Genomic DNA, 14,988 nt, shown 5'->3' with positions numbered 1-14,988 from the left:
GTAATGTAAGCATAAATAGGATGGGCTATGGGCTCAATTTTCGGATACGTTTGGGCTCAATGTTTGTAGCCCACGTACAATCTGTATTTTTATTTTTATTTTTCCTAACAATATTACACGTATGGTCTTTATAATTTATAAAAAAAAAAGTAAATTACACGAATGGTCCCTATGGTTTAGGGTAATTTGCACGTTTGGTCTCTAACTTATTCTTTTAACTCGGAAGGTCCCTACTGTTTATTTTTGTTACGCGTTTGGTCACTGTCTTACCTAAAAAGACTATTTTGCCCTTGATTTTTTTAATTTATTTAAATAAACACACCCCCAACCTCACTCTCTCACCTTACCTTACATACCCCACCATTTTTCCTTATTTAAATAATAATCTTTTTAGGTAAGACATGGACCAAGTGTGTAACAAAACAAACAGTAGGGACCAAGCGCGTAACAAAAACAAACTGTAGGGATTTTCCGAGTTAAAAAAAATAAGTTAGGAACCAAGCGCACAAGTTGCCCCAAACCATAGGGATCATTAAGTAATTTACTCTATAAAAAATTGCATTTGGCTTTTATTTATTTTTCCATGTCATGTGGTTTGTCTTTATCACATACTATAATTCTATCTTCTTTTTGTTTTTTTATTATTATTTATATTAAAAAAAGGTCATATTTAGTATTTATTATTTTCCATATTTTAAGCAAAAATTAAAGAGTTATCAAAATAGTCACAAATTTGTCATCTGTAGAATTGGCACTACCTCTGCAAAAATCATCAAAATGATGACATTTTGAAAAGAAAAAATTTATGATTGTTATCTGTAGATAAAAGATATCACGGGGATATTACAGGACAAGGTTTAATCATTTAAACCTTGAGTAAACAACAATAGTAGAGGCTGATAACGATTTCCAGTCATGTCTGGATAATATTCAGTCAAACCTTGAAGAACATTAACCAAGTATTCAATACAAATAATATTAAAGTAAAGAACAAGATAATAAGCAAAGAGAATGAATATGGGAGAATGACAGTTGTGATTCTTAATTGATAAAGACGTACATGATACATAAAGTGATACTCTTATTGTTACATAAGACAAAGCGAGACAAGCGTACTAAGGGTTTGGACTGCAAATTAACAGCTAGAATTTTGACATGGCATCCTTGTTGATCTTATCCCTTGAGTTTTACATAAGACAGACAAATCAAACCAAAACAGTACTTGTCTGCAGTTTATAACATTCTCTCTGCTTCGGATGGTTGACTAGCTTGGAACACTCTCACTTCAGATAAGAGCACGTCTCATAATCAACTCAACCTCGGATAGACTAAAGGATCACTTTTATGTACTAACAATCACCCCTAAGTGATATTTAGCTATCCTATTTTCAATCAGGTTGCATTGTCAAAGGAGAACAGGTAAGGTTTTTGCAGCTAGTTTCTAATTTCAATCCACCATGTCACTTACTCGATGAACTCTTTCTTGATCGCTTCTGGTGCTTGAGATTTGGCTGGTCTTGAGATGAAATTATTGATCACTTGAGTGTTAACCAAATGCTTTTGCCTTACTCGAAAGAACTTTTCATGTTTGAGTCTTTCTTCTTGTAGATGTAACCGAGCTCTGGTTCTCCAATAGGATTAATTGGAAGATGTTCAATCCATTCTAACTCAGCATTGTGAGGAGGAATGAAATTTTCGGTTTTGAACAGAGGAGCTAGTACAACATTTGTTCGAGCAAAGTCATCAAGGTAATCTCCAAGGAACATCAAGGTCGATTAATATACACCTATGGCAAGATCCAAAGTCTATTTTTTATTGGAAATGAGCAGTGATACAAAACAAATGGATCATTTTATAAACTATGGCAGGTATAATTTATGGAACACCGACATCATATTTACAAAATACAGAGATACAAAACAAACGAACATATAAACTATAATTGATATAGTTTATGGAACATAAGTATTATCTTACTGAGTACATGTTTTATCACAGTAACGAACATATAAGTTATATTAGGTATAGTTTATGGAACATATAAACATACCTTCATTTCAAAGGATTTTCAGATATTCTACGCTTAACCTTCGATATAGCTTTGTGAGATAACGTCTTTAAATACTTATTTAAGTGCCAACAAAAGTCCTGACCTTAATAACCAGAGTCTCCTGGAGGGAGAACGTGAATTTGTGTGTAGATCTATACGAGATTGACAACCCCGCACCCCGACTGTTAGCTACAGTTGGAACGGAAGTTCTGGGGTGACAAATGTCATGAGCGATTTTTCGATACCTGAAGAACGTCGAGTCAGGCCATCTGTCGCATTATATATGGTTATGAGAACTCACAATTTGGTATCAGTAGTACGATCAATGTATGAATGTATAAACAAACTTCGCTTAGTTTTATTTAGTTATAAAACTGCAACAAAGGACTTTACAAACCATTAGGATAAAAAAAGGATTTTATTGTTAATTCTAAGATTTATTGGTTTATACGTCAGGGTTATATACAGACAATATCCGATAGGTATTGGAATGGATGTTTTCCGCCTCATTTCCTGTTCCTTGTTTGGTTGTGGACTTAGGGCAGAATCACCCAATCAACTGTCCGTTCGATCTTGATTATATATAATTCGTATGCACTGAGTTATCATATGAGGAACAAATATGGGTCATACCAGCGTGTACCAGTATAACATATCATTTTCTAGAATTAAATTGACAACTTTGGGGAAATATGCATCAAAGCAGTTTTATCAAGTAACAAAACAACAAATATACAAACTTAACGCACATCAACATACAAACACTTTGGTATTGGGGCTTAAGACTACCTTGCTAATAAATTAAGTATGGTATTTATACTTGAACCTTTCAGTCTTGGAACATTTAACATTTCAACTCGTTTTATATGGAAAATATAGGATTTTCCAGGATCAATGTCATTCTTTTACAAGTAAACAGATTACAGTTTAACATTCTGGAAACAAAAAGGCGATTACTTATCGGAAACAATGATTTACAGTAGAGCATGTGAAACTAGGAACGTGTTTACAAAAGACCCAACCTTTATTTACAAGTCACCTTACTTATCGTTCATCACATCAGAAAAATATAGGATTTTCTGGAGGAAAACATTTTCAAAGAACAGAGAACATACTTTCCAAAACAATATGTTTATGAACCCACCAACTTTAATGTTGTCACTTTTTCAAACCACTTGTATTCTCAGGAAAATTAGTAGACAGGTACGCTCTCGGGCGTTTCGAAGACGGAGCATAGTAGCATTACGTCTTATCTTTTGGCTATAGTTTTATGTTAACTATGCAATGTTTTGAACTAAATGTAAACTACATATTATTAATATAATGATTGTTGTTGCTTTGATTACTACTATTCAATTGTTGTGATATTGTACATGACGTCCTCCGCCCTCGAACATTTATGCCGTTTCGGTTTGGGGGTGTGACAGTACGGGTTTTGTCTTTCAGTAGTACGAGCCCATACTACCTTTCACACCTACCTATATTTGTCTCAAGGATCATCACAAACAACCCAAAACAAGTACAACAACCAGGATACACGTACATCCTATCCTCACTCTATCGAGAATAACCAAACATTCCTCATTTGGTCAGCTACTCACACATATATTCATCCAGGAAACTTCCACTAACCCTGGAGACACTCGTGTGCATCATACATCGGGCAATTCTATCGTGCAATTCCTGAAGATCCCTAGCCTATCACTAGCATGCAGTTTTATCATGATTATCATAAGCAAATGACAATGTTGGTGACTTGCGGTATACTTTATGCTCCGCTTGATCGCGCACATCACGTCCTTCTTTGGTTACATTTGAAAACAATTATGAAAACGACTTTTAAACACTATTTTGGAATTTATTTTGAAAACTTGTACAAATCCTTAGTTTGAGTATGGATTCACACGAATGTTCATCTAATTCTCTCAAACCAGAGCTCTTATACCAACTTGAAACATCCCAAAAATCACGATAAAATTTTTCATTTTTAACTTAAAAGAAACCATTGTTTTCAACCAAAACGTCACGAGAGATGCTCACGACGTGACCAATATAATGTCACGACGTGAGGACGAATCAGACATAAAAATAATATACGACTCTAAATAGATCAATAAAACGAGACACTCCTAAAACTCATACTAAAGGTGCAATTTACACATAGTTAACCCTCCTAGGTCCGATTTTGAATAGATTGGAGGCGTAAAGCTTAAATTTTTTTAATCAAGGCATGTATAATCATTTATAACACTTTGTAGTTAAATTAGGGCAAAGTTTGAAGTTTTGGTTGAAATCCTATACGAAGGGTTTGAGTTCAATTCATAAAATAAGGATGTTATATGATATATTATGACTTCATTCCAGTTGAATACCATGTTATTGAACCTTGTATGTTAAATTTGATTCATGAGAATTAGGGTTCATGAGTGAAGAAATAGGACTTAATGAATTAAGTCTTTGAATGTTGGATTTTTATGTATGTAATATTATAAATTAAACACGATATGAGTATTTATTGATTGATATACTTATAAATTATATTCATGATGAATAGATGATATGGTTTCACATATGAGAATTTATGTTTATGACTTGAAATATGTAATTGATCTTGTTGATGATATTTCTAAGATAATTGTGATTAGGAAATCGAGAGGAAGGACCGAGCAAGGAAGTTCCAAGGTTGGGATATCATCCAAATAAACCATAAGGGACAAGGTGAGTAAACTTTGATTTCCTCATATATTGATTTAGAGATTATTGTTATACTTAATTAGATTTCAAGAATTTACAATTGCAATGTCATGTTTACAATATATGTGATTTATGAAAGAGAATGATCGATAGAGAATGGAATTCGATAATAGCAAATCCACGAGAGATGATTAGGGTGGTGTTATGTATGAAAAATTAATTGAGATGATCTTGATGATATACAATATGATATTGAATGAGATAACTATTTCTTGATACGAGATAGTGATATTAAATGGAGTTATCAAGGATATATGAGAAATATATATCATACCCATGATGGGTATATGAGCTTTTGATACAAAATATGATATTGTGATATAAAATATTAAAGACATAGAAAGAAGGTACTCACTAAGCATTAAGCTTACTTTTGTTAATTGTTTTATGATTACAGGTACAAGAGTTATGGATAAGGGAAAGAGCTTAACGGAGTAGCCATAGTGTTTCTCTTTTGATAAATAAACTCTAGAGTGTTTTGTAAAAAAATTTGTAAACCTGACTCGAACCCAATGATGTATAATTATTTTTCGATGTAAACAATAATAACTTGTATTATGACTTATTATGAAGTACATATTTAAAAAAGTCTAGTGTAATTTATTTTGTCGGGTGTTACAGTTTCCATTGAGTACACGGTCTTTAATGAAATGGTATCATATATCTATATGTTTTGTCATGGAGTGCTAAATTGGATTATGAGAAATTACAATTGCACTTTTTGAGTCACAATAGATTAGATCTTTCTTGAACCGATAACCATAATCTAACAGTTGAGATTTCATCCAAATATCTTGAGATATACAACTTGCAGCAACAATGTATTATGATTTGGTTGTGGACAAGGCAATGCAGTTATGCTTATTTGATAACCAACTAATCAGTCTTCCTTCGAGGAATTGGCACCCCATATAAGTACTCTTTCATTTAAGTTGGAGTCCACCATAGTCTGGGTCAGAATAAGCTTGCAAGGAGAAACCATTATATGCGGGGTACCAGATTTCGAGGTTGTTGTTTCCTTTGAGATATCAGAATATTTGCTTTACAACAATCATGTGTGATGTATTCAGAGAATCCTAGAACCGAGCACATAGGTATGTTGAAAACATTATGTATGGTCGACTTGTCGTTCGATAAAGAAGTGATCATATCATGCCTTTATACTTTTTCATATCGACAGATTCACCGGATGGGTCAGAAAACATCTTATGTCTGAAGCCCATTGGTACATTTACAGAGGTACAAGAATCTACAAAGTATTTCTTCAAGAGCTTGGATACATATTTATCCTGATGGATGAATATGCCTCGGTTTGTTTGTTTTACTTGTAATCCGAGGAAAAATCCTAGCTATTGACTCATACTCACTTGAAATTTGTTCACCATCAGCTTTACAAAGTCTTGAACCTTAATGGGATAGGTCGACCTAAATATATTGTCATCCACATAAGTATAGACAAGCATAAATGCTTCCATTTGACATTGTGAATAAAGTTGGATCAAGGGTTCCCTGCTGAAAACTCGAATGACTAAGAAAACATGTTAGAGTATCATACCAGACCCAAGGAGCATGTTTAAGGCTATACACTACCGTTTGAAGTTTATAACAGTAATTATGGAAAGAAAGGTTGACAAACCTAAGTGGTTGTTTAAGATAAACTTCTCCATTAAGTTTTCCATTCAAAAAGGCGTTTTTAACGTCCATTTGATATACTTTGAATGCCTTATGAGCAACATAAGCGAGAAAAAATTGAATGACTTCAAGATGTGCAACATGTACGAAGGTTTCATTATAGCCTAAACCTTCTATCTGAGTGAATCCCTTAGCCACCAGTATTGCTTTGTTGTGTGTGATTACCCCAACGTTGTCCAACTTGTTTTGGAAAACCCATCTTGTACCAACCACATGATGATCCGAAGGAAGAGGAACCATAGTCCATACCCAATTTCGATCGAACTCTGCTAACTCCTCTTGCATAAAAGTTATCTAGTTGGAATGATCCAAAGCCTCCTTGATGGACTTCAGTTCAACGAGATAGATAAAAGCTACATGATGACATTCATTTTGAATATCAATAACATATCTCGTTTTTTAATCAAATTAATCTCAAAATCATCTAGTAATTGTTTAAACGGAAGCAAATATTTAAATTTTTTGATGGATTGAAAGTTTTAAAAGTAATAAAAAGTTTTAGCGAACTCACAATCTTTACATTTTGGAATCAATTCTCTCAACTCCATAATTAAGTTTGGAAACATGTAACAACGGAATGGATTAATGGAATAAGAAGGTATTTGAGATTGAAATTATATTTGAGTTATGGTTTAGAAGACCCTAATGATCATAAGGTCTTATTTTTCAAAGTATACATTTCCACTTCGCCAATAAGAAATTCAAACTTTGTTCATTACAAAAGTTATTTTTTTGGTTACATAAGAAACATTTGTTTACCCTTAGAAAGCTTTTAACCCTTAGAATTTAAATTTGGTGTATAAACATGTATAAAATTAACAAAAAAGTTGCAAACTAATGTATTTTCAGGAATTTATTCTCATAATTTTTTGGCTTTACCTTTAAACAAAACGTTTATTTTGGTAGGAGGAAGCTACGACTCCGAATATGATAGAATCCGCCTCGCTGGACTACAAGAAAGCACACCACACGGATCACGATCCCAATAACCTTATTCACCGTTGGATTAAACCTTGATCATACGGCTCTCACAGACCCTTCATCTTTCGACACGGATCGTCTCTCTCCAACAATACAATCTCAAAAAGCTTTCAAATCTCCGCCACCACCTATAAAACCGCCCACCACAATCCACCATCTCATTCATTAACAAAACACCAAACCCTAATTTGAAATCAGATCTTCTCTGCTTCAAAAATGTCAGGCCGTGGAAAGGGAGGCAAAGGACTGGGAAAGGGAGGAGCAAAGCGTCATCGCAAGGTTCTTCGCGATAACATTCAGGGAATCACCAAGCCTGCTATCAGAAGGCTCGCTCGTAGGGGAGGTGTGAAGCGTATCAGTGGTTTGATCTATGAAGAAACTCGTGGTGTTCTCAAGATCTTTCTAGAGAATGTCATCAGAGATGCCGTGACATACACCGAGCACGCTCGCCGGAAAACTGTTACCGCCATGGATGTGGTTTATGCTTTGAAGAGACAAGGCCGTACCCTTTACGGGTTCGGTGGCTAGATTTAGTATTAGATTAGCTATTTTCGTAGATTATTATTATGTAAGATGTATCGTTTGTGTTGAATTTTCAATTAAAGCCGATGTACTCCATCTCGGAGTTTATGGTGTTTTCTTGCTATGAAATCTCTGTGTTCATCCATATCCTGTATTTTTAACTCTGAAATGCATTTGATTTGTTAAATTACTGCTGGCACCGATTATATATGTCCTGAATTGATCATTATAATGTATCTTCATGTCTAGTTAGCGTTGCGATTCTTGATGATTTAGTGTTCTTTGAACAAGAAGTTATTAATCAGAGAGTTGGGGTTTTCTGGATTTTAAAGTATCTGGTTTTTTTTTGTTCATTTGTATTTTTATGAAGCTCATATAGATGTTTTATACGAAAAAATACCATAAGTTCTGTTATTATTTGCGTTTTTATGTAATTTATTTTGCTATGTATAAGATGAAGTTACCTGTAATTTTAATGGTTATATAAATTGACTATGTAGTAGTCTAGCTGTATTTTGTCAAAAAAGAGAAAGAAAGTTGAAGTAGTATTAGCAAATTGCATATCATGAGATGAATGTAGATTCAGCCGTCTATCCAAACATCCATATGTTTGCATATTTAGTCTAATACTTAATTTCCTACATTTTGGCAACTTTTATGTCACATTTTAGTCTCTTATCTTTCATTTTATTCTATTATAGTATAAGTTTATAATATATGAAAGACAAAATTGCAAAAATGGTCCTTGTGGTATGTAAATTTTGGCGGTTTTAGTCCAAGCCACGAGTTTTTTTAGATTCATGGTAATTTTGGAGTTGTATGTTGAATTGGTTTCCAGACTTAATTTCCGTTAAAAAAGATCTGTTAACCCCCTCGTGTGCCTCACACGTGAGGGTATATCCGTCATTTCATATGTAAGGGACCATTTTTGCATAACCGTTTTTTGGCTTAAGTCCTTTTAAATATCCCCACTGCCTGCTATCTTCTTCAGCAAAGTTCCCAACGTCTCTTTTTTCTACCCTTCTTATTGAGCTCGGTTACAACAATGGTTCTATGTTTTTGTGGAAAAGTTGCTGTGGTGAAAATGTCTTGGACCCTCTAAATCCAGGAAGGAGATTTTTTGCATTCCCTATGAATGATTCCGTTTGTGGGTTTATCGGGTGGCTTGATCCCCCAATGTGTGCTAGGTCTAAAGCCATCATACCTGGTCTGCTAAGAAATTTGAATTCAGTGCAGGAACGGTGCAATGAGTTGGTTAGAAGTGTGAACATGTTACAGGATCAATGCAATGGACTGATATGCAAGAACAACATGTTGGTGGCAAATTGCAAAGCATTGAAGAATGACAATTTAAAGTTGAAAACGTACCTGTTTGGAGGGTTTTTTTTTTTTTTTTTTTTTTTTGTGATTGTCTTCTTCTGTGTTTTGTTTATGTAGGGGTTTACTGTGAAGGGTGTTTTTGGAATTCCCAACTCTACCCCTTGTATACTCTGGTGAGAAAGTATCATTATTACTCCCAAAAAGAATTAGAGATATGTCCTCACCAATAGGCTCATCATTAACATGGTTCATATTTTTCGATGGAGATTCTACATGATCTTGACCCTCAACTTCATCCCCTTGATCATCATTTTCTGGCAATTCCTCAATGACAACTTTACCCTTTGCATTTGGAAACATGAAGTAAGTCAGTAAATTTGTCTTCTTATGCTCTGTGTATACCTCAATCAGCTTGTTATGTGCAATGTATTTAGAAAGGTTGATCACATTTTGATCATTCCCTAAAGCTCTAAGACCAAATTGAAAGTCACCATTGGGTATCCTAAAATGGTAGTATATCACTGGGGATTCATCAGCAAATTCAGAATTCTGTGAGTCTGGGTAACCTAGTTCAAGCATTATGGCGTCAAGTTCATGTACAGAAAACTCATCTATGTCCACATAATCAACATAACGCACTTCACCTCCAATGTACTTTATATCAGGTAACTTAGTAAATTTCCCACTATGATGAAGCTTAATAGTAAACCATGTGGGTGCACCCGCTAAAAATCAAAATTGTACATATTAACAAAGTCAAAATTTTGCTTTTTTTGTTCTAAATCAATATAAAATTGCAAAATATGAAAGTTAAAGAAAACATAGCAACTTACCATATACGGCTGATACGTCAACAACTTCATTTTTTGGTCTGATCTGCCACCTTACGAACACCATTTCAAATTAAACGTATTGCCTTGTATGTGTTGCGTCGATTAACTTGTTTCGATAAGGAACAAGGTTTTTTTGCAGGTTCAATGGAGCAGATGCAAGAAGGAGGGAGTTGGGGAGTTGACGGGTGTCGGGGAAAGTAATGAGGGGTAAAGGTCAAAATAAGCCAAAAAAAGGTTTATGCAAAAATGGTCCCTTACATATGAAATGACGGATTTACCCTCACGTGTGAGGCACATGAGGGGTTAACAGATCCTTTTTAACGAGAGTTAAGTCCGGGGACCAATTCCACATACAAACCACTCCAAAAGGACAATGAATACAAAACACCCGGGGTTTGGACTAAAATCCCAAAAAAAAGCATACCATAAAGACCATTTTTGCAATTTTGTCTATATGAAAATTATATTCATAAAATAATAATTATTCATTATAATATTATGAGATATGTTAAATTTTCATTAATTAGTTATAAATATAAAACTGTGTTTTAAATATGTCATTTTAATAAAATAATATCTAATGTGTACTAATAATATGCAGATAATTAATTTCATTAATTTTATAATAATATATTTTAGAAAGTTTTTACATAAAAAAATATATAAATAAATAAGTAAAAAGCTAACAAGTTGAAGGGTGCTTACGTCAATCTATATAAGTTTAAAAAAAGAATATATTATAAAATATAATTTTTAGCGTAAAAAATGATGCTAAAAACGAAAGAGTTATTTACATATTTTTTATATCATTTTGATGTAAAAAATAAAGTAAAGTTGAGATGTTCTTAGGCGTTGGTGTAACACGAATATCATTCTCACCACATTGGTGGTTCATGATATTTACGATAAGATGACACATTCTAATATGAAGAGTTGAGACTTAATTTCTTTGACTCTTTATTTGACAGGTGTTTTAACGGCAATATTTTAAAAAAAAAGTATCTTTCATTAAATATTAATGAGTCCCACTTTTATATAAATACTCAGTTTTTACTATAATGTTTTTGTACTGACTTTTTTTTAGTACACAAACCACAATACTTTCACATAGAATTTCTTATTCCCTATGTTGAAACGATTTCTACAACCATCAAATTTCAAAACCCAACAATATTGGGAGGAAAATAAAGAAACCGTTTTAGCTCATGCTTGAATTTCGGTGTCCGGAGACCCTCCAAAAGAAGGGAAACCTTTGGTAGTTTATTCGAAACCACTTCCACCACAAAACAGGGAAATATGTTTGCCGACATCTTGGCGGGATTGGTTAAAAATAATCAAATTCAACGGCATTTACAAAGATCTAAAAAACACACATCTAAATAGGAGTAACAACTCTGAAGTCATTGATGTGGTGCTGAAACATTACCAAAAATTCCAACTAAACCGTATACATTTTCCTTATATCAATGTTTGGTATAAGTTGCGTAATTTTCCGAAACCGTTTTCATGGACACATGCAAACGTTGAAAATGAAAACTTATCCCGTATTAAGTAATTTTCTTTTTATTTAAATTAAAGTAACTTTTTTTTTCCTACTTTGCAATTTTCCTTTTTATTTAAATTAGTGTAATGCTTTAATTTTAATTGAAATCTAGTATTTTAATTTATTTTCTTATTTATTTTTGTTGAAAATGATAATGAATTGTTGTAAGTATACCAAGTTCAATATGGTATGAACATGAGATGACCACTTTTTCATATGACATGATATAACAAGTTATAGATTCTACAAAAGATGCTCAAGTTCAAACTTTAACAGCATCATTTTTCTTTGTTCCACAATAAGTTTTAACCATTCCGACATCAAAGAAACGTAACAAGGAGAAAAGAACACACGCATGTAGCAATCTGGTTGGTAAAGGAATCTCCAACCCAATACCAAAACCTCTACACCATGTTGGTGTAATTCATAAATTTAACACCGAGTTTGGTGTTTTATTTCTTTATATCAAAATGGAGTAATATTTTCATGTGTCAATTTTAATCCTTTGGTTTTCATTTCATTTTATTTTACTTAGTTTTTATAAATAGGTATCTCCTAACTATAATAACTATTCATTATTATATCATGTTATATATTAAATCAACATTAATTAATCATAAATATACCAAAATGCGTTTTAAATATACTTATCTCACGCCAATCACTAATGAATAAGAGTTGTTAAATTTATTAAAATGACATGACTATTTTGGCTCTAATTTTATATTTTTTTATTGTTATATAAAGTGTCTCACTACCCAACTCGTTCCCCTTTGATGTTAATAAAAAGTTTATGGAAATTGATGAATGGTTGAGTGTGTCGTAGGCTGATAGGAAAAAGGCAACTTAGACCGCATGAAACAACAATCAAATGTATGCAAGTTGATATAACAAACCGAAAAGTAATATGATATCATCATCAAAATATTAAATATCCAAGAATCCACATAACAAAATATTTGCCCCCAAAAGATCACTGAATTTGCTAACGTCCGTAGTCGAAAGCCCAAAAAAGAAAAAGTTAAAAAGTAACGAATATCACCGAAAATAACATTTTTTCAAAAGACAAACCAGAAACATATCCATAACCAGCTAGCTCAAAGGAACACATACCATAACCATACCCCCACAAGCTATTAAAATCCACTATTATTTGAATTTCAATTGGCACGACTCTTAAACACATCAAGATCCATCTCTGTTGGGTCAGTTGCTTGGAGCTCCACCTGGATCCCATCAAGCTCCCTCTTGAATCTATCCTTGGAGCTAGCATAAATCATCTTGGTCCTCACCCTTGCAGTGTCAGGCGACCTAATCAATCAAAACATTTATTACTTATTTTAAACATCATCAAGGAAGGTAAAAGTAAAACACTTTTATAATATAATAATAATTACCAGGCAATGAAAAAGATCCTGGATTTTTGGCAGTTCTCAGCAGTAACAAAGTCATAGTCAAAGACTGCATATCGACACTCATTGTCAGGTAGAGAAGCAGCAAAATCCTCATGGCTTTCAGCTGGCTCCCCAACTTTCTCCACTTGGACCTCCTTTTGCTTCTCCTCGATCTTGAAGATTATATATCGGAAGTTTCTTTTTGCCTTCAACTCCAAGAATTTTAGCTTGCACTCATCATTCACAGCAATCCCAGATGCAGCATTTGCCTACATAATTTCCATATCATAACTTTAAGCACATTATTATTCTGCTATTTCCACTACCCAAGTCTAAGTATATTATTGGCTCCATTACATTTGGGCAAATAATTTACAACTAATTAAAAATAGAATGTTTATTGAAGGTTGGATTTAAATAGAAATTGCATTTACTTGCAAATAACATCATTTTCATCTTCATAAGCACACAAGGAAAGAATGAGTAAATGCATTGAATGTGTTTTATCATCCATACAAAGAAGGTGCACCCAACTACCATGCTTGGAAATTCACACTATAGTGTCATGGCTAAATTCTATGTTTTTTCAATTAGATCAATGGTAACTGCAAGTTCAACACCATAGTGCCTTTAAGACGACCTTTATATATATATATATATATATATATATATATATATATATATATATATATATATATAAAATTACATCTTAAGATGATCATCATGAATTTCAAATCAAGCTTCATGTGATTCATCAACAATGTTACACATAGAAATTTTAGTTTTAACGGGATACCTATTGAAAGAGTATTCATGCTTATAATAACAGGGTCTAAATTTCTAACTGTATCAAAGCATCATTGAATAAAGAACTGTTAGGCAAATTTGATGAAAGGATTTTGTGGGGAAAAACTTGAAAAGTACAGAGAAGATAAAGTAATTAGGACTAACAGGATATGATAAAAGTTTGTGAAAAATGAGAATAACAGATCAAAACCCTCCTATAGAGCTATATACCTAAGGATCAGTCAGATCTAACCATCACCTACACAAATAATAGCAAGCACTTGACAGATCAAAACCGATCCAGTCTATACCTAAATTTAGCAGATCGCTTCTCTATGAGCACCAATAAAAGTTTCCAAACAACATCATTTTAGTACAAAATTAGCATTTTATTCATACATACACAAGCAATAAGTTCATCATAAAAGAGAGAAAAAAACGATGTTATCTAACTGCAGCCTATCCAAGCTGCCAAATCAATTGTACGAAAATAAACAAGAACTACACGATTTCACTGTAATAAGATTAAACGCTACTAAGTCAGACAACTCAGTTTTGAAATCAGATCCAAATCTGAAAAGTAACATCAGAATATGTAACAAATCTGGATCCATTTACAACTCTAGGGTTTCAAATTCATCAAAAGTGAACTTATAACAGATCAAATACCTAACATCAAAACACTAAACAAAACATAATTCGATGCATTCACATGGAAACACATGCATAGATTAAAAACGAACAATCAGTATAATAGCGATTAAAGGAAGAAAACTAAAGTACACAGATATGTCATGTAACAAGTCAACCGAAGTAAAAACAGTAAGAGAAATGTTATTTGAAGAGATTAACCATGGTCGCAGGCGATTGATCGGAGAAGATCGAGGCGATAATCAACAGAATTGTAGAGAGAGAAAACCAAAAGGCGGTGGATATGAGAAGATGTGAAGAACAGAAGCGTGTTTTTTGTAGAGAGAGAGAGAGAGGATGAATGTGGTGATGGAAAAGACTTTTAGTAGTGCGCACGAAGATAATAATCAGAGAGATTCGGGCCTCGCTATATCGGTGGTTACCCTCGTCTCTCAAGTCTCATCTTAAAATAAATATCAAATT

The 14,988-nt window shown here is 33.2% G+C and overlaps 2 protein-coding genes across 2 annotated transcripts; one reads left to right on the top strand and one right to left on the bottom strand.

Annotated features, from left to right (window-relative positions):
* The first annotated feature begins 7,611 nt into the window (after positions 1–7,611).
* Positions 7,612–8,128, top strand: LOC145112780 (histone H4). Its single transcript, XM_079048905.1, has one exon. It carries the CDS (start codon positions 7,694–7,696, stop codon positions 8,003–8,005), a length of 312 nt encoding a protein of 103 aa, XP_078905031.1. The 5' UTR covers positions 7,612–7,693; the 3' UTR covers positions 8,006–8,128.
* A 4,455-nt stretch (positions 8,129–12,583) lies between these two features.
* LOC145112777 (actin-depolymerizing factor 1-like) lies at positions 12,584–14,893 on the bottom strand. The gene is made up of 3 exons (XM_079048904.1): positions 14,728–14,893; positions 13,093–13,358; positions 12,584–13,006 (listed from the first exon to the last, which is right to left on the bottom strand). The coding sequence occupies exons 1-3, from the start codon at positions 14,728–14,730 to the stop codon at positions 12,856–12,858; spliced, it is 420 nt and encodes a 139-aa protein (XP_078905030.1). The 5' UTR covers positions 14,731–14,893; the 3' UTR covers positions 12,584–12,855.
* Between the last annotated feature and the right edge of the window lie 95 nt (positions 14,894–14,988).

Source organism: Lactuca virosa, chromosome 5 (genome assembly GCF_052849685.1).
Source record: "Lactuca virosa cultivar CGN04683 chromosome 5, Lactuca_virosa_CGN04683_v6, whole genome shotgun sequence".
NCBI classification, from domain to species: Eukaryota; Viridiplantae; Streptophyta; class Magnoliopsida; order Asterales; family Asteraceae; genus Lactuca; species Lactuca virosa.
This window is presented reverse-complemented; position numbering and strand designations above follow the sequence as displayed.

Excerpts from the sequence above, each read along its gene's own strand:
- LOC145112780 (XM_079048905.1), top strand. The coding sequence starts at position 7,694 with ATGTCAGGCCGTGGAAAGGGAGGCAAAGGACTGGGAAAGGGAGGAGCA.
- LOC145112777 (XM_079048904.1), bottom strand. Across the intron at positions 13,007-13,092 it reads AGGATCTTTTTCATTGCCTG|GTCGCCTGACACTGCAAGGG; the intron begins GTAATTATTATT and ends TTGATTGATTAG.